This window comes from Sinocyclocheilus anshuiensis, unplaced genomic scaffold, assembly GCF_001515605.1.
Source record: "Sinocyclocheilus anshuiensis isolate Anshui unplaced genomic scaffold, SAMN03320099.WGS_v1.1 scaffold1262, whole genome shotgun sequence".
Classification (NCBI taxonomy): domain Eukaryota; kingdom Metazoa; phylum Chordata; class Actinopteri; order Cypriniformes; family Cyprinidae; genus Sinocyclocheilus; species Sinocyclocheilus anshuiensis.
Window position 1 is genome coordinate 617,879 of NW_015558617.1, and position 20,535 is coordinate 638,413.

General features: G+C 38.7%; 3 protein-coding genes across 3 annotated transcripts; 1 reads left to right on the forward strand and 2 right to left on the reverse strand.

Annotated features, from left to right (window-relative positions):
• The first annotated feature begins 3,219 nt into the window (after nt 1-3,219).
• Nucleotides 3,220-9,275, forward strand: apool (apolipoprotein O-like). The gene is made up of 9 exons (XM_016476259.1): nt 3,220-3,293; nt 3,953-4,063; nt 4,794-4,913; nt 4,999-5,053; nt 5,145-5,243; nt 5,332-5,423; nt 5,565-5,663; nt 6,296-6,917; nt 8,464-9,275. The coding sequence occupies exons 1-9, from the start codon at nt 3,282-3,284 to the stop codon at nt 8,550-8,552; spliced, it is 1,299 nt and encodes a 432-aa protein (XP_016331745.1). The 5' UTR covers nt 3,220-3,281; the 3' UTR covers nt 8,553-9,275.
• A 131-nt stretch (nt 9,276-9,406) lies between these two features.
• On the reverse strand, nt 9,407-16,256 carry LOC107680386 (uncharacterized protein CXorf57 homolog). Its single transcript, XM_016476258.1, has 15 exons — nt 15,557-16,256; nt 15,157-15,299; nt 14,861-15,053; nt 14,606-14,714; nt 13,691-13,791; nt 13,442-13,561; nt 13,268-13,360; nt 13,007-13,171; nt 12,178-12,329; nt 11,905-12,062; nt 11,356-11,403; nt 10,656-10,783; nt 10,121-10,408; nt 9,873-10,037; nt 9,407-9,760 (listed from the first exon to the last, which is right to left on the reverse strand). The coding sequence occupies exons 1-15, from the start codon at nt 16,101-16,103 to the stop codon at nt 9,612-9,614; spliced, it is 2,559 nt and encodes an 852-aa protein (XP_016331744.1). The 5' UTR covers nt 16,104-16,256; the 3' UTR covers nt 9,407-9,611.
• Nucleotides 16,257-16,597: 341 nt separating this feature from the next.
• On the reverse strand, nt 16,598-18,174 carry LOC107680354 (uncharacterized protein CXorf57 homolog). Its single transcript, XM_016476213.1, has 5 exons — nt 17,628-18,174; nt 17,228-17,370; nt 16,932-17,124; nt 16,677-16,785; nt 16,598-16,613 (listed from the first exon to the last, which is right to left on the reverse strand). Exons 1-5 carry the CDS (start codon nt 18,172-18,174, stop codon nt 16,598-16,600), a joined length of 1,008 nt encoding a protein of 335 aa, XP_016331699.1.
• Between the last annotated feature and the right edge of the window lie 2,361 nt (nt 18,175-20,535).

Sequence of the window (20,535 nt, forward strand, 5' to 3'; positions counted from 1 at the left end):
AAAACAAAAAACGTTCTTTTATATCTTCTGATGATTTTGTTTATTTTTTTATTTAATTTCTTTCTCTTTTTTTTGGATTTCCTTCCCTCGGAATGCTGCAGGAAGAGCACTCATGTAGCCATGGGCAACAGGCTTCACTCTGTTACCAAGCAACACCGCCCTACTGTGTTACTCTATAAAACTCTCAAAGCAAGCAAGACTGTTGTAGAGTGTGTGCGTGTATGTGTGTGTATGTGTGTGTGTATTACAGAAATGAGAGAAAGACAGAAAACGAGTCAGATGGATGCCGAAGAGTCTCTTTTTGACAGTTTGATGACATTTGCATTCGCATATGGGAAAAGATGAACTCCTGGCAGGTAGTAACATGTTTAATTTGGCTTCTTTAGAATATTTATATTATGGCTAAACTCATGCATGGTTTAAAAAAGTATTACTATATGCTATCAGGCCAGAGAACAGTCTGTATATAAGAACCTATTATTTGCATAGCTGCATCCTCTGTTTAAAACTGTGAATTGTACTCGTGAATGCAATCTTTTGACTCTGCGAACGCGGAACCTTTCTACTCTCTATTTTTTTCTACACAAAAAGATAACAAAAGATGAAAAGCTTTGCTTCTCTGATGTTATGACTGTTTTTGCTGGTCATTACCTCTGAGCTATGGGCTACATTCAGGTTGTTCGTTTCTGTTTGCTAATGTACGTGTCCCTTAGACAGACTCCACAAGCCTAAAGCGAACGTTTCATTCCCTTTCGCAATTCTAGACGTCAGTGGCTCAGGATTCTAGAATTGGTTAAAGTCACATGGGAGAGAATTTGAGGTTAAAATACAAAAATCAATAGGTTCATTCCCGGCGGTGGAGTGCAAAATGTCCCCTTTCTAAATGTTGTTCTCATTTGTCCACATTAAGAAGTCATTGAGACACACTGGTTTTAAACACAGCCCTGCATATGTGCTCAGTGTTACAGTTATGTTTGTCACTTTTTAGAATCTTGTGGGATGTATTTTAATTGAATAGAATGTACTCATTCAATGGCTTGTTAATTGTAAATTTCATTGTAACAAACACACACACTACCCACACACAGACAATACTTTACGTCCGTTGTTGATGCTTTCTTACCAAAGCGACTCTCAAAATCACATCTGCCCATTGCAGTTACCTTTTTAATGATTCTTTTTATGTAGAATGTTACACTTCACTGTGTTTCATCCCATGATGTGTGTGTGTGAGTGAGTGCGTGTTATCCAGGCCATCGGGGTTTCACTGTGGTTTTAAGGGCATGTCCCCCCCCCCTCCCCCACACGGCTATGCTGTATAAGGTGCTGTGAATTGTACTCGTGAATGCAATCTTTTGACTCTGCGAACGCGGAACCTTTCTACTCTCTATTTTTTTCTACACAAAAAGATAACAAAAGATGAAAAGCTTTGCTTCTCTGATGTTATGACTGTTTTTGCTGGTCATTACCTCTGAGCTATGGGCTACATTCAGGTTGTTCGTTTCTGTTTGCTAATGTACGTGTCCCTTAGACAGACTCCACAAGCCTAAAGCGAACGTTTCATTCCCTTTCGCAATTCTAGACGTCAGTGGCTCAGGATTCTAGAATTGGTTAAAGTCACATGGGAGAGAATTTGAGGTTAAAATACAAAAATCAATAGGTTCATTCCCGGCGGTGGAGTGCAAAATGTCCCCTTTCTAAATGTTGTTCTCATTTGTCCACATTAAGAAGTCATTGAGACACACTGGTTTTAAACACAGCCCTGCATATGTGCTCAGTGTTACAGTTATGTTTGTCACTTTTTAGAATCTTGTGGGATGTATTTTAATTGAATAGAATGTACTCATTCAATGGCTTGTTAATTGTAAATTTCATTGTAACAAACACACACACTACCCACACACAGACAATACTTTACGTCCGTTGTTGATGCTTTCTTACCAAAGCGACTCTCAAAATCACATCTGCCCATTGCAGTTACCTTTTTAATGATTCTTTTTATGTAGAATGTTACACTTCACTGTGTTTCATCCCATGATGTGTGTGTGTGAGTGAGTGCGTGTTATCCAGGCCATCGGGGTTTCACTGTGGTTTTAAGGGCATGTCCCCCCCCCCTCCCCCACACGGCTATGCTGTATAAGGTGTAAATTGCACTGCAACATTGAGATGGAACATATTGCTCTTTTTTCAAGGTTTTCATTCAAAAATTCCCTTTCTGTATATTAAAACACCAGGAAGAGCCTGATATCTATTCACAGTATTCAAAGCTAACCTTCTTTGCTTTCAGAAATATAAATACATATATAAATATATATATATATATAATACAGATTGTAAAATGTTAAACTAATAAACGGAGTTCTCTGCATTTGTGTTTTGTGATGTTTCCAATGTCCAGTGAAATCTCAAGCTGAAACGCACCTGTATGTGGCACCATTTCTGATATACATCCACTGACATGCAATACCAATTTTGATTGGTTTACCAAAGATTTCATGGGTTTTGATGGCTTTCTTGTCAAAAGCAAGATCTTTACCACCAAACCAACATAATTTAGATAATAGGCTACACTAACACTTTGCAATGTTAATACTGAACTACTGCACGCCAAACAATATCGGCACGGCGGCCCAAAGAAATAGCCTATTCAGCAGACATAAACATTTTAAATACACTTTACTCACTCGATTTAGTTGCACTCTCCGGCCTTCTTTTCGTCAAATTCATCCACAATGTCCTTGCGACTAACTTCTCCACCTCTTTTTCCTCTTTAAGGCACCACTTTTGTGTTCGTATTTGTTGTCCATTAACGTTTTCTTTTCTTTTTTTTTAAACTGCCAAATCCAAGTACGGAGCCCTGCACATGACATACGGAAAAAAAAAAAAATTAGCTTTGAGGCTTTATCTGAAATTAAAGTAATTTATTTGTTTACATTACATGTGGATAAATGACCAACTGGAGCTGCACCTGCACGATTCTGGATAAACTGAGAATGGAGATTCTCGATTATTATTATTATCATTATTATGACATATTATTTATATAATAATAACAATAATTAATCTGTCTTATGACATAATTGGGGAATTTATTATTATTATTAAACATATTATTTATATAATAACAACAACAATCTATCTATCTCTCTTATAGCCTAAATTGGGTATTTATTATTATTATTATTATTATGAGAACCCCATCATGAATATTCTCTCGCGTTCTGAGGGATTTCAGGACTCCTCCCGCTTTCCGTAGTGAGACTGAAGGGGGCGGGACCGGCATGACGGCCAAGGTGAGTTACACTTCCAACTGAGTTAGTTCAAGTGATCGTGTGTATTATTTTATAATATGTGCATTCTGCAGAATAGTTTCACACATCTTGACAAGTATAATTTTTCATGTTTACTTGATGCAGCTGTTAATCAGAGAGTGAGCACGTGTTTGTTAAACCAGAGCGGAGAACATGCTGTTCCTAAACTCACTCTCACACACTAATGATCACTCACTGGCTGTTTTAAACATAATCTGTTGCCTAGACATCGCTCTGAGACACCTGTCTCTAGTCAGGCAGCTGACTCGGTTTTGGTTTTGAGAGACGACATTCTCTCTGTCACTTTCTGTCACTCATAGTAGTAGGATAGGGATTATAAAGCGTCGTCTCTTGATTCAGTCCATTAAACTAATACAGATAATGTGCTTAAAGGAAAATCAAGGAGCTGTAACGGGGAAAACACTCAGGCAGGCCAAAGCTGATAGTTATTATAGTTATTATACTACAGACGTTCACAGAAAACTACACAACACATACAAAAATGTTTTGTATATGAACCATGGTAGTACCATTTAAATATTATGGTATATGAATATGCAATCATTTATGGTATACATCATGGTTTTATGATCAACAACAGAAGTCAGTCTGTATTATTAAACTGTTGTGTTGATCATCAGATTCTGAAGTATGCAGCGCTTCCTGCTGCTGCCATTGCAGTGGGTCTGGGCTCATTCAGAATTTATTCCATAAATGAGAAAATAAATGAGGAGCTAATATCTCCAAGAGAGGTAAAAAAAATCATATTTGGAATGGTATATATACCATACTGTAAGTACTGTTTTTGTAGTATGTATGTGGTGTGCAATATGTTAATTTCCTGTATGCATGGAATACCTGAGTGACCTACTACATTTACCAAAATATGTGAACAACAATGTACCATATTATTGTTTGAAATGTTTGTAGAAAGTGCAAGTCAATTTATACTTCAATTCAAAAGTGTGGGGCCTGTAAATTATCAAGGATGCATTAAATAGATCAAAAGTGACAGACAGTAAAGACATTATAATGTTACAAAATATATTTTTTTCGAAATAAATGCCATTCTTTTGAATTTTATATGAATCAAAGAATCCTGAAGAATGTATCACTGTTTATACAAATTATAAAGCAGCTCAACTGTTTTCATCATTGATAATAATAAGAAATGTTACTTGAGCAGCAAATCAACATATTAGAATGATTTCAGAAGAATTATGTGACACAGAAGACGAGTATTGGCTGCTGAAAATTCGACTTGGCATTCACAGGAATAAATTACATTTTAAAATATATTAAAATAGAACGGTGATTTTAAATGGTAAATTGTAATAATTTTTCACAATATTACTGTTTTTACTGTACTTGTGAAAAATCTTACTGACCCCAAACTTTTGAATGGTAGTGTATGTGAAGTAATACATGTTAAATATATCACCATGACCTCTCTCTCTCTCTCTCTTTTCTGCCTCGGTCTAGTTGTCTATCTACTCCCCAGATGGTCCTGCTGTGCAGTTTGTGGAGGGACAGCCTGGTATAGTGCAGACAGGGCTGGGGGCCGTGAGGGTGGGCCTGCAGCCATACGTCAGAGCTGTGCAGGTGTGTTCAGTCACACTGTGATAAGGAATTAATTTGTCATTGAAGAAGTGAGTTTATGAAAGATGATCTGTTCTTGTTTTTATAGAGCACCATCAATTCAGTCAAAGTTGGAGTGATATCGGTTTACCATGCAGGGCAAGGTAAGCCTGACGTGTGCAAGTGAGTGAGCGAGAGAGAGGGAGGAAATGACTGTAAACCTGACCTTTAACCCCTGACTTTCTCTGGTTTTAGACACATATCACTTCCTTCGAGATCCACCCCCTGGCTTCCTGCCTAGAGTGGGTGTCATCGGTGTGTCCGGATTGGGTGGCCTGATTCTGGCACGCAAGGGTAAGCTGAGCATGCAGTTACTTTGAGCTGTCTTATTGTTTAAATTGATTAGGAAGCTATATCTGTGTGAATGCATGCTTTTGCCCAGGCTCTCGTTTAAAGAGGATTATCGTTCCTCTTGGTCTGGCTACCACTGGTACTGCAGTATGTTACCCCACACAGACTGTGGGAGTCCTGAAGGTACATTCTCTCTCTCTCTCAAAAAAAAAAAATATATATATATACTTGATGTTAATTTCTCCCAAACCTAGGAAATCATTTCTTATATACTTTCAAATATATCTGTTTTTTTCTCTTAATTTGTGCTCTTTTTTTCCATAGATTACTGGTAAAAAGGTGTATGCTGTCAGTTCATCTGTTGCTTCAATATTTAAATCGAAACCAAAGGAAGATATCATCACGCCTGCTGTTAGTGTGGAGGTAATCTACAAAGTTGCATATTAAAACCCAAGTTATATGGGTTTTATGGTTAAGTGTCTGCTAAATGTATCAGTGCAAATGCAAATTTAAGGGGCTTTAAGTCAGCGTGAAATGAAAATTCACCCAATCTATTTTCTAAATGCATGTTATTGATAATATTGTGAACAATTAATCCATGCATGTTTATTTTTTTTACATTTTTCATAACATGATCTTTGTGTAATCGGCGGATTTCTTTCTGGTTATGTATGACAGATTTTCCAATCGTTTAGTCTGCTTAAACCCTGCCCCTTTTTCACAATCAACCCATATTCTCATTCAGATCTGCCATCCAATCAACAACTAATGCATAGAACCAAGTCCTTGCCCTACATTCTTTCTTTTTCGATAATCCGTTTTGCTCACGTCATGTCGATGTACATCACAATACAGATGAAGATATCTCTTGCTACTTGCATTTTATGGCAACTTTAAAAATGACACACCAGTTTTATGCTTTATAAGTGTAGCCAGTGAGCTGTCAAGATAATTTGGCATTTATTTTACTCAGTTTGTCCACTTGTAGAATTATTTAAAAAATATTTGTATGTATTGCAATGTAATTTTTATTTTTATGATTAATATATATACAGTCTGCTGCCACGGATACAAGCTCAGATATAGAATCACCCACTAAAGCACTTTCTGAACTGCCACCCGAGTCTGAGCGGGCCACTGCGGTTCCAGATGAGGATGTTACACCAATACCACAAGTCATCCCATCAGTGGATTTAGCCCCAGTAGCTGATGTTGTGTCAGAAGATGCTGTAGAACCTCCTCCTGTTGTTGATGAAGCATCTGGAATTGCTGCCCCACCATCTAAACCTGAATCTCCCCTTGCAACTGTTCTTGAAACTGCTCTAGTTACAGAAACTACCCCTGAGCCTGTCCTAGATGCAGAATCCACCACTGAACCCACCCCTGCTCCTGAGCCAACACCTTCCGCTGAAACGGATATTACTTCTGTTGTGGAGTCTGAAAATGTTCTGGAAGCTGCTCCAGAAATTGTAGTCCCTGCACCTACGGAGGCCACGCCCTCAACTCCACCTACAGTAGAGGAAACCACACCCCCTGAAGATGCCACCCCAACCACAGTAGATGAGGGACCTGCTTCTGTTGTCCCGCCCCCTGCTGAAGAAGCCATTCCTCTGACACCTCCCCCAGCTGAAGAGGCCCCACCTTCATCTGAGCCTACTGTAGTTGAGCCAGCCACAGGTGAGGAAACGTATTTAGTTATGAAGTAAGTTTGATTTTTATTTAGCATTTTCCCCTCCTACTAGTCTAATGCAACTATCCCAATTCCTTTGGATCAATTTAATTTTTTTTCAACTTTTTTTTAACTACCCGACAAAGACAGGAATGCCTAATTAAGAGCAAAAGATGCTAATTAAGTGTCATTTATGCTTTATATATTTTATTTTATGTATGAATGTTTATTCTATCAATCTCCAGCTGCCTTTCTGTGTGAATGATGGGAAATGTTGTTTGTTTTTGAAAGAAGTATCTTATGCTTACTAAGGCTGCATTTACTAGATCAAAAATTTAAAATAACTATTTGCTATTTTAATGTATTTAAAAGAATGATTCCTGTGACAGCAAAGCTGAATTTTCAGCAGCCATTATTCCAGTCTTCAGTGTCACATGATCATTCAGAAATCATTCTAATATGCTGATTTGGTGCTCAAGAAACATTTCTTATTATATCAATATTTTCAGGATTGATGAATAGTGTATTTAAAAGAACAGCATTTATTTTGAAAAGAAATCTTTTTTTAACAGTGTAAATACTTACTGCCACTTTTGATCAATTTAATGTGTCCTTGCTAAATAAAAGCATTAAAGGCACAATATGTAAGATTTTTTTATTAAAATATCCAAAAACCACTAGAACAGTGTTATATATTTTGCTGACTTGTGTACTTACATTATCCCAAATGTTTCGAAGAATGTTTAAATCCAGAGAAATAAGCAATTTTAACTAGTGACACGGACCGTATCTATAGTATCATTGTGTCGCCTGCCAATGATGTCGTAACCCCTCGATTTCCGGTTTTGTTTTGTAGAAAACATGGAAACACCAAAGATGCTTTAATATGTTGTGCATTTTAATAGACCGGTGACGACCGCACAGAGTAGCATTATAACAGAACTTTCAAATGCATCTAGTATGATAAAACAGCGCTGCTTCTTTTCCCCCCACATACACACGACCGGAAGGAGCGGAAGCGGTCGACTGTGGCATAATAAAAGCTCCGCTGCTTTCGAGCCGTCATGCTCGTTCAGCGGCTTCGTTTCGCTTCGACGGCTTTCAGCCTCACCCTGCTTCATTCTACTACGTTAATAAATCATTAGCTCATCCATGAACATGATTTCTGCCCGAGTCCCGTCGGATTGTATCGGCTGTGGGGATGAAGACGACAACTCCCATGATTCCACACTCAGTCACGGCATCACCAAACTACTCCTTTGTCTATTTGTTTATTTTGAATATGCGCCCTCTAGCGGTGAAAAATTACATATTGTGCCTTTAATTTCTAAAAAAAACAAACAAAAAAAACGTACCGACTCCAAACCTTTGAACGGTAATGTGTTATGATCAATACCAGCTTGCTTCCACCATGTTTCTTTAATTATGACATTGTGGTGGCGTTCATATGCATCTTCATGTTTATGTTGTAAAAACAGTAATTCTTACATGACTTGGCAGCATAAGCACTTCTCTTCTCCATATTCTAAAACCCACCGTCTCTTTCCATTCTAGTGAAGTCAAGTTTTGTTCCTGACCCGTCTCTGCTTGACCATGGCCAGTCTAATCCAGAGGACGCAGACATGTACAGCACACGGAGCTGAATGAGTAACTGCAGCAGAGAGAAAGATGGAGGATATAATGAGATGTTTTAATGTGCCATGATTCCAGCAGCGTTTGATCGGTTTGTGATTAGGACATTCATGCTTTACCAATGATGTGGAAGAAGGTAATGTTACGCTTTTCTTTTTGTGCTGCCTCACACTTATGAGAAGTTTCTTACCTCAGCAGGGATATCAAACACACACAGGGCCACATTTCCTTGTTAACACACATTATCTACATTTTGTTGACGCTATGGAGAAAAACCCAGGGTAACAGTATTTTAATAAAAAGCCTGTGGTCCCTTAGTTTAATCTCCAGATTTATTTCTGACCTCAATTCCTGTAGCAACAGGAATTTTGTGCTTATTTTATACTGTGAAAAGAATTACATCGAAAACTGGACCACACAAAAAAACATTTTTTTATATGATCAAAAACATTTGATTTATACACGTATTTTCTAAAATACATTTTACAGGGGTTAGGAGTAAATATATCAAGCCTTATCTACATAGTTAGACTGTCTATTTGTTTGAAATTGAAAAAAAAAGAGACTAAAATAATGTCAGAACTTCAGATAACAGCAGTTAAATCGGTTATATTTCAAAATATTAGTTCACGCTGCATCTTTAGTTTCGATGTTTCAAATGTGACTCAACTGTAGGGTTGTCCAGCACCATTTTGGACAGTATCTCTCAAAGGGCACTAATGGGTTTTTGTTAAAAGGTTTAATTTATGCTGTCTTTACATGAATCTTTGTTGCCTGTGCAACAGAAAAGCATGAGATGAAAATAAAGGTATTTAAAAAAATGTTTTTGAGTTTATTTTTCTAAAATGTTTCCTGAAATTACAAACAACAGGTTGGAAGCTTATATTATTAATACAAATACAAAACAACTTTCTGGCCCATTTACACATAAAATCCAGGCCCTAGTTTTCCAGTCCCCTAAAACAACTGAACTCGGATCAGAACACACTGATATCAATCCCAGTATGTTTGTCATCTGACTTGCACAGGGCTTTTTTCTTTGCATGATTATTTTCATGATGTGTGGCGTCTCATTGTGTGCCATTGGGCTGGCAGATGTCTGCTGTCCTGTAGAGTTTGGAGCAAATAATTTCTACCCTGCGTTCTCCGAGCAGACAGAGATCAAGAATACACACCACACGCTCTGACTCAAGCTGTGGGGCAGAACTCATCAATGACCCTGGAGAAAACACACACACACACACACTTTAGTGCTACAGTAAGTCATTGTGACTCCGGTTATTCAGCAGAGATTGAGAATGTGAACAGAACAATAGAACACACATACACACCTGGTGTAGGGCAGCTACCATCTGGCCGAACACACAGTCGTCCTGTTGATATGCAGGACAGCAGTGAGTTGTCATGCTGAGTGTGCGGCACTCCAGCAGCTCTGGGGTCATCAGGGGAGACAACAGGCACAAACAGAACATCTACTGCAGCCGTTTGATTCAGCCCTGAGAGAAGAAGAGAAGCCCAGTTATCACCTCAAGCTATAGCTCCGTTCCACAACATGGTGAGCTGCAAGTGCTGTTCTTACCTAGAATTGTGAGTGTGAAGTAACCGGTGCAGGCCACAGGTGTGTGCGTGTGCATCTGTGAGGTGAGATCGGGCGTCCATCTGGCTGGGCTCAGGTTCAGGTGATGTAGTAGAACTTCTCTGTCATCAAAGTGGATTTTTTCCGGAACGCTTTCCTGATCGAGTCTACCACAGTAAAAGTGATCGGTCACTTGCTGTTTCACTAACGGCCAGACTCTACTCTCCCATAATGCAGTGGGGTGGCTGGCAGCTTGCTGTAAGCCTGGGACTTGTGATGTCTGGTCAATCTCTTTAGAGAAAAAAAAATATATAACAATACCGTTCAAAAGTTTAAGATCAATAAGATTTATTGATTTTAAAAGTCTCTTAGCTCACCATGACTGCAGTTATTTGATCAAAATAGTCATATTTTAATATCAATTTTAAAGAACTCTCTTCTGTTTAATGTATTTTAAAATATAATTTATTATGTCTTTATGTCCCCATGTTATTTTATTATATATACTTGTGTCAGTGATGTTTAGAGGGTACAATACCTTTTCCTACAGCTGACTGTCTAGCTGATATGTGTTCGTCTTCAACCTCAGATTCCTCTGACTCCAACTCTCCTTCATCCCGTCGCTCTTCTTCCTCCTCTTCATGAGAGGTAAGGCCCGCCGCCTGCCTGAGGGACCAATCAGAAGGGAGATTTAAAGAAATCTTCTGGCAAGCAGTCAATTTTTGCAGAAAATAATTTTAGTACCTCAGTAAAAAAAAAATATAAAAATAATAATAATTTACATTATGCATTTATGATGGAAATGTATAGGGCAAGGCACTGAAATTTAAATAAATGTACATTATATTAGAAATTTAAATAAATGTATATTAAATATACAAGTTTCAAGTTTTCAACTGCAGAATGAATATACATCAAATGAAATTTCTGTCACTCTGACCTGTTTGAATCTCAGTAATAGCTGGGTGGAACTTAAAACTACAACAGGCAGGTTTTCAGATTAAAATACACAATATTTTAGAGGAAAACATATAGATGTTCTATTATTACTAGTATGCTGAATTATACAAAAAATATAAAATTCTGCACAATTCATGAATAGGCTGAAGTGAGTCTAAGTACAGGTGCATCTCAATAAATTAGAATGTCGTGGAAAAGTTCATTTATTTCAGTAATTGAACTCAAATTGTGAAACTCGTGTATTAAATAAATTCAATGCACACAGACTCTTAGATTACCTGTTGGACTGCATTTTGGATCTGGTGAAATACTGCCGATGCACTCCTCTGAATAAAGAGGGAAAAATATTTGTGACACACTAATGATATCAAAAACATTTTATACACAGCATTTGCACAAATTAAGCAATATTCATTCAAACTCATTTCCACACCTGCCAATGGTAAGTAAACCAGCCATAAATGCCTTACCTGCCAAGAAACAGTATTTTGCACGGTTTTTATTGACACATACATTTTTGCCCTTTTGACTGGATTTGGCTTTAGAATTTTCCTTAAATATTTAAACTGCTTTTCAAAACTTTGAGGTCATTTATAATTAAAAGATTCCCATTTCAAATAACTTTTACCTTTCTATTCATCAAAGAATCCTGAAAAAAAAAGTATCATGGTTGCATCAACTGTTTTCAACACTGATAATAAAATTAAAAAAAACATTTTCTTGAGCACCAAATCTGCATATTAGAGGTAGGCAGATAATAATGAACAATATCATCATGGATTTGATACACAAATCCAATGGCCACTGGTGAAGAATGCCTTCCTTACCTTGAGCCTGTCTGCACTCTCCTGCGTTTGGGTGAGACTGTAATGTCAGAATCAGGTGAGGTTGAATCCATTTCTCTCTGTGTCAGAGTCATCTCCTCCATTGTGGAGGGAGGAATGGCAGCTCCAGTGTCACTGACTCCTCGTACAGACACACCCTCCTGCAGTAATGACATCACACCGTTGTTATTTTTGTGAGCACATTTTCAGAAATATACAGGGAAATAACATACTATCCTTATGATGGCTGCTTCAACTTGATTGAGTTGTACAGACCTGTAGTTCACTGAGTGGCGTTTCAGGTTGTGTTGGCCATGTGTGGTACTGCACGGCAACCAAGTAACCCTGTACAGCCACTCTCCTGTGCTCCCTGTACTGCAGACTCTCCAGCTCCCCCTTCAGATCAGCCACTGCTGTAATTGGCTCATCTACAACACACAGGAATTCATGTGTTTAGTGCAGGGTTCCTCAAATCTTGCCCTGGAGGGCCGATACCCAGCAGAGTTTAGCTGCAGCCCTAATCAAACACACCTGAGCAAGCTCATCAAGGTCTTCAGGATCCCTGGAATATCAGAGGTAAGTGAGTTTGATCAGGGTTTAAGTTAACTCTGCAGGGCAGTGGCCCTCCAGGACCAGATTTGAGGAACCCTGAGTTAGTGTGTTTAGTTAAATCATAGTTCACCCAAAATCACAAATTTTGTCATGATTTACTCACCCTCATGTTGTTCCAAACCTGTATGAATTTTTGTCTTTACAAAAGAAGATATTTTGAAGAATGTAGGTAACCAAACAGTTGCTGGTAGCCATTGACTTCCATAGTATTTTTTTCATACTATGGAAGTCAATGGCTACCAACTGTGGTTACCAAATTTCTTTAAAATATCTTCTTTTATGTTCCACTAAAGAAAGAAATTCATACAGGTTAAGAACAACTTGAGGGTAAGTAAATGATGACAGAATGTTTGGGTGAACTGTCCATTTAACATTACATATAGTCTTAGAACAATTCTGGAGTCTTCTGAACATTGAAAATCAAAAAAACTCAAGACTGTGTGTGATGATCTCAGTCGCAATACTGTTTAAATTTAAGGAGGCTAAATCTTACTGTTGCTGTTGGTGGTTGGTGTGAAGGTGGGTGGCCCAGGAGGGTAGCAGTAATGTCCTCCAACCGCAGTCCTCCGCAGCATGACACTGTCTTTCAGTGTCTTAGTCCACTGAATGAATGCTTTAACTTTTGGCTCATTGACATAGGGTTGCTTTTTATGACAGCCTGTGAAAGCACACACACAAACATCTAAATAAAGCTGAGCCGATTATGGTTATCTATGACCTCACTGACTGATTGAATGATCTGTCTGAAATCTACCTGTGATGAAGAGCTGTGTTTCTGTGCTACTGGTCAGATACACAGAACAGCCCGTCTGACATACTCTCATCTGAGTGCACACCAGATACGTCACTGCAGAGGAAGAGAGAGAATCAAATAAGGTCATGTAGCATAAGAGGAATACAACGAATGTGTACATGGACTGATGTTTACTTGGGCAGATGTTGTTGAAGATCTCTGGCTGGGATGAGGAGAAGATCTCCAGGATAAAGGGAGAGTCAGTTGTCCCATCCACTGCATGTACCCAACGATATGCCCAGAACTTCTCAGGTCCTGACACACACACACACGCAGATGTAACAGTGTTTTGACCAATTCCCAACCCTAAGTAATAGTAATAATGCAGCTTATATTAGCAAGCACTATTACTGACAACCAGCTGTTTAATAAAAGGCTATACACCTGTCTTTTCCTTGCTCCTAATTCGCTCAACCCGACCCACATATGTCACTAGACCAATGATGTCACAGGCTTGGTTATTGTTCATCGAAACCACCTCTGACCTGATCACAGGGAGCGGTTTAGAAAATTGTTGTTTGGCTTCATGACAAACAAACATGTATTGTAAACAAGACAAATGCAGTAACATAAAGGTATTACAAATTAAAACCATGCAATTAAAAATGCAATAAAATAACACATTAGTTTTTAGCTATGCTTTGCATATTTGCATTTGACACACACACACACTGATTTACGCTACCATTCAAATGTTCGGGACCAGTAAGATTTTGTTTTTGTAAAGTTTTTGAAAGACGTCTCTTATGCTCACCATGGCTGCATTTATTTGATAAAAAAAAAAAAACTGTAAAAACAATATTGTGAAATATTATTACAATTTAACTATTTTCTGTTTTAAAATATTTTAATATGCCTACATGTAATTTATTCCTGTGATGGCAAAGCTGAATTTTCAGCAGCTATTACTCCAGTTTTCAGTGTCACATGATCTTTCAGAAATCATTCTAATATGCTGATTTGCTCTGCCTAATATTTTAGTGGAAACTGTAATATTTTTTTCAGGATTCTTTGATAAATAGAAAGTACAAAATAACAGCATTTTTTTTAAATAGAAATCTTTTGTAATATTATCCAGTCTTTATGATCATTTTTGAACAATTTAATGTATGCTTGCTGAAAAAAAGTTTATTTTTTATTTATTTTTTTTCCACACACAAAAAAATTACTGACCCCAAACTTTTGAACAGTAGTGTACATTCTTGCGAGACATCTTGGGTTTAGCCATAATGCCACCTGAGTGTAATAACTCAAAATGTGAGAGCAGAATGCCCTGAAATTTTAAATAAATCTGTGTACCTTGTGGCAAAGCTGTATGGGACATCAGGCAGACTCCACTGAGGCTGAACACTTTTTGGTGGAATCACTGTCACTACAGATGCAGGACTTCGAGGATTCAGGCTGATCTCTATAACCCACAGAACAACCATAAACAAAGAGCTGAAATAGTTCAACATTTTTGGGAAATGGTCCAATATTGAACCTGTATAAAACAAACCTAGCTGAAATTGCAGCATATGAAAGCTAGCATTGGAAAAGCTCTGGAATCCATACCAATGGAGTTGAAAGTCGTAAGAGAGAGCGTGCGGATATGTGGTCTAGACCGGTTCTGATAACTGTGTTTCAGCGAGTACTGCTGCAGATATAGAACCGAGCCAACTGTCAGTCTGTTGAACCATTCAGGACAAAGATCATTCCATACAACCATGGACATGATGCCACTCTGATCAGCAACCTCACAGTACACCTGAAAGAGTGAAAGAGAGAAAAAAGAGATCATAGCCCTGAAATAATCATGCACTGAAATAATGAATAGCTGCAGACAAAATTATCCTTTCTCATTGACTCACCTGAAATGGGAAGTCAATATTTTGTCCTGGTTTTCCATAGTACCGTATCCTGGACCTGTGCAGAATTCGGACCAGCAGTGGGAGAGGCCGCCTGGAGCTGTGAAAGAACGCTTCCAGATCAGCGAGAAGAGTGATTCTAGACACTGATACACAGAAATACAACAACATTAACAATATATAAAAGAAGATAACACTCCTATTACACAACACATTATGTGCAGCTTTAGTGATCATACTAAATTGTATTAAATAAAAAAATTCTTGCTGACAAATGGGCAAAGCCTAATGGTTTGAAGGATAGTGGCAAAGATGGGTAAAGAATTACAATTTATTCGGTTTTGGGCGCTGCACTGTGGAATTAAACAGTTTTTAAACTTCTGAAAAGAACATGATCTCATACCATCAATGACCACGTCTGGCGGTGGGCTATAAGAAATCCACACGCTTCCATAAGGATCGTCATTTATCCACAGTGGTAAATAATACTTTCTGCTCAGCTGCAGAGGTCCATCGGACCGGGTCACATGGTCCTGACACCACTCCGGGATACTCCCCACGTCTTTAATGGACAGAAAACTCTCCGGGACGCTGTGGATGCTGTCTATCCTAACGTAACTGTGACTCAGCCTCGTCTCATCGTGGACTATTGACAGCTGGGACACCAGGACCCCGGCACCGCAGCGCAGCGAGCCTGTCCGGACCCACTGGCTCAGACTGTCCGCCAGCTGACACTTTATCCGCCATCGGCCGTCCGTGACCGTCAGGTCGTAGCTGTAGCTCTCAGCGGCTGGATGCTGTACGCTCAAGTACCGGTCCAGAGCGATAACAGCCAGGCACAGCGGGCTGGTGAGGGTCAGGGATAGAGTGTGCGCGGACCGCAGCTGCTCAAACACCGCCTGAAGAGCAGAACCGGACCCGCTGTCACTGTGATCCGCTGGACCTGCCATCACTGAAACCAGAGATTTGAACGTCCAGATCCGGACTAAAACCCGGAAACTCTACATGACACGAACCAGATCCGAAATAATGACGTTTAGGTTTATGAGAGACTGTTTATAGGAGATAGACTTGCTGAGATTAGTCATTTAGCTTGCTTATATGGAATATACACGGTATTACTCATTTACATTTTGAAATCATATACGTTTATGATCTTTCAGAAATCATTCTAATATGCTGATTTGCTCTGCCTAATATTTTAGTGGAAACTGTAATATTTTTTTCAGGATTCTTTGATAAATAGAAAGTACAAAATAACAGCATTTTTTTTAAATAGAAATCTTTTGTAATATTATCCAGTCTTTATGATCATTTTTGAACAATTTAATGTATGCTTGCTGAAAAAAAGTTTATTTTTTATTTATTTTTTTTCCACACACAAAAAAATTACTGACCCCAAACTTTTGAACAGTAGTGTACATTCTTGCGAGACATCTTGGGTTTAGCCATAATGCCACCTGAGTGTAATAACTCAAAATGTGAGAGCAGAATGCCCTGAAATTTTAAATAAATCTGTGTACCTTGTGGCAAAGCTGTATGGGACATCAGGCAGACTCCACTGAGGCTGAACACTTTTTGGTGGAATCACTGTCACTACAGATGCAGGACTTCGAGGATTCAGGCTGATCTCTATAACCCACAGAACAACCATAAACAAAGAGCTGAAATAGTTCAACATTTTTGGGAAATGGTCCAATATTGAACCTGTATAAAACAAACCTAGCTGAAATTGCAGCATATGAAAGCTAGCATTGGAAAAGCTCTGGAATCCATACCAATGGAGTTGAAAGTCGTAAGAGAGAGCGTGCGGATATGTGGTCTAGACCGGTTCTGATAACTGTGTTTCAGCGAGTACTGCTGCAGATATAGAACCGAGCCAACTGTCAGTCTGTTGAACCATTCAGGACAAAGATCATTCCATACAACCATGGACATGATGCCACTCTGATCAGCAACCTCACAGTACACCTGAAAGAGTGAAAGAGAGAAAAAAGAGATCATAGCCCTGAAATAATCATGCACTGAAATAATGAATAGCTGCAGACAAAATTATCCTTTCTCATTGACTCACCTGAAATGGGAAGTCAATATTTTGTCCTGGTTTTCCATAGTACCGTATCCTGGACCTGTGCAGAATTCGGACCAGCAGTGGGAGAGGCCGCCTGGAGCTGTGAAAGAACGCTTCCAGATCAGCGAGAAGAGTGATTCTAGACACTGATACACAGAAATACAACAACATTAACAATATATAAAAGAAGATAACACTCCTATTACACAACACATTATGTGCAGCTTTAGTGATCATACTAAATTGTATTAAATAAAAAAATTCTTGCTGACAAATGGGCAAAGCCTAATGGTTTGAAGGATAGTGGCAAAGATGGGTAAAGAATTACAATTTATTCGGTTTTGGGCGCTGCACTGTGGAATTAAACAGTTTTTAAACTTCTGAAAAGAACATGATCTCATACCATCAATGACCACGTCTGGCGGTGGGCTATAAGAAATCCACACGCTTCCATAAGGATCGTCATTTATCCACAGTGGTAAATAATACTTTCTGCTCAGCTGCAGAGGTCCATCGGACCGGGTCACATGGTCCTGACACCACTCCGGGATACTCCCCACGTCTTTAATGGACAGAAAACTCTCCGGGACGCTGTGGATGCTGTCTATCCTAACGTAACTGTGACTCAGCCTCGTCTCATCGTGGACTATTGACAGCTGGGACACCAGGACCCCGGCACCGCAGCGCAGCGAGCCTGTCCGGACCCACTGGCTCAGACTGTCCGCCAGCTGACACTTTATCCGCCATCGGCCGTCCGTGACCGTCAGGTCGTAGCTGTAGCTCTCAGCGGCTGGATGCTGTACGCTCAAGTACCGGTCCAGAGCGATAACAGCCAGGCACAGCGGGCTGGTGAGGGTCAGGGATAGAGTGTGCGCGGACCGCAGCTGCTCAAACACCGCCTGAAGAGCAGAACCGGACCCGCTGTCACTGTGATCCGCTGGACCTGCCATCACTGAAACCAGAGATTTGAACGTCCAGATCCGGACTAAAACCCGGAAACTCTACATGACACGAACCAGATCCGAAATAATGACGTTTAGGTTTATGAGAGACTGTTTATAGGAGATAGACTTGCTGAGATTAGTCATTTAGCTTGCTTATATGGAATATACACGGTATTACTCATTTACATTTTGAAATCATATACGTTTATACGATTTTATTGCTCATGAAGTCAACTCGAGCCTCACGGAATGTAAACAAACTCCAAGCGCGCGCCGAGTTCGTGTTTCTTCTTCTCGAGCAACAAAACATCAAAAACAAGCCACACCACCACCTACAGGCCCGGAGGAATCAACAGCGACACCTAAATTCTATAGGGGTTATGCGCAACAGACTTCCGTATTCTGTTAACCGGGTCTCGTCGCTTCCGGTTCAAGCGTTTTGCATATGCTTAGTTAAATATGAAGCAGTTTTACTCAAGATGCCTTCAAAGTAGATACCAATGATGATCATAACCAATGTCCATCACATATGCGGACTGATATCTAAAAGATTTTTTATTTGTATTCTTTTCACATTTAGATATACAAATTGAATAAAACGTCAACAATAAAAACAGCTAGCTAGTTTAACTGACTATCTTAAAAGTCCATAGATATCGCTATTATTTAATACGGCTGTTAACACGTTCTCCGACAAGCGGAAGCAATGAGACCTGTTTTCCGGGTTTAGTCAGGTGATGTTCGACATATACCCTATGCACCCACCTTTGGGGATTATTGGGCATATTTGACGCACATTGAAAACAGCGGGCCTTAATGAAAATGTGTTTTTATGGTCCCAACGTGTATTACGCTAGAAAAATATCTTGAAGTTCTATATCGTCGGAGTAACACAAATTTAGAAGAAATTTTGGGAAACAATTTGAAGCCAAATGTGTCTTTTCCTCATCCAATTTAAATCTTTTGGCATTTTATTATATAATGGTTTTTTTTCTGGTCAAATTTGATCTACATATATTACAACATGCTGAAAGACAAAAGGTGAGAGGCCATGGCTGGTTCTTCAGAAATGGGTCAGATTTGAGATGTAAAATATATCTAAGTTTAATTTTTTATAACATCTATATAGACAATATATTTTATATAACTAATTGTATTTAATACAAATTTTGTTTAAAATATTGTGGATTAAAAAGTAATTAAGAGTCAGTATAACATCCAAATTGTTTCAGAATGTAAACTTTTTTATTATTAATTTCTTTTAAAACAATATTAACAATATGTTAAAGCTTGTTGTGATGGTATATATACACAGAAAAATAAGAGGGAAAAACAAGCCATACATAATTAACTGTGCAACATCAACTCGCTGAACTGACAAACAGAAAGCTTTACGTCCCCCCAAAGTAAGACACTTCAATCATTAATCTGTTACAAAATACCTGTTTTTACTCTCAAATCATACACTTGTATAGAAATGTATCTTCAATCTATTTGACATCTTATAAAATAAACAACTATATTTTTCTAAACATTTTTGTATATCTTATATTACAATATCTTCCATGTATTTTCTGCAGAGTATCAGCAGAGATGGCTGTTTATACCAGGTGTCATTTTCCGTCTCTTCCCCTCACCTGGTAGAATATAAATGCATTGACGATGTCACCTGTTCAGGTAACACATATAATACATACACTCACAAAACACACACACTCACAAATCCATGAGGCCTAAAACCTCATCAGAACAGACACTTATGGGGAGAAATTCAGGCCAGAGAGAGTGAGAGCGAGAGAGAGAGATAACACAAAGCAAAAGTCATAAAGAAGGGGAAAAGAATAAAGTGCAGTCTCCACAACCAGAGCATAGTTTTACAGGATGAAGAGAGAAAGATGATGAGAGAGTCAGTACAGTTTTCATCTACCATTCACAACCCAATCAATGAATACAAAGAAAAAACATCTGCATGTCTGCAAAACAATCAAACCTTTAACTCAAGAAACATTTGAGACTAAAATATTTCATGAAAACACCACAAATGGGCATTAAATGAAGGGCGAAGCAGCTAATTTTTATTCAAAGGACTATGCACACTCTAAAACGGCAATCACAATGGCAACTGGCTTAAGTCGCAACCTTTGGATTTATTTGTCCTACTCATTTTGAAATTAATGTTTGCAAATGTTTACTACCCTACAGGAAAATCCAGATTAAACTGCTTTTGGAACATGGAAGTCATTTTATAGCTCCTCCAAAAACTAGCTTGAGTGCCATAAGCTGGTAACTGGTTTGTTGCTGGTCTTAGATGGTTCTATCAGCTTGGACCAGTTAATGACCACCTAGTAACCAGCTTAGATCAGATAC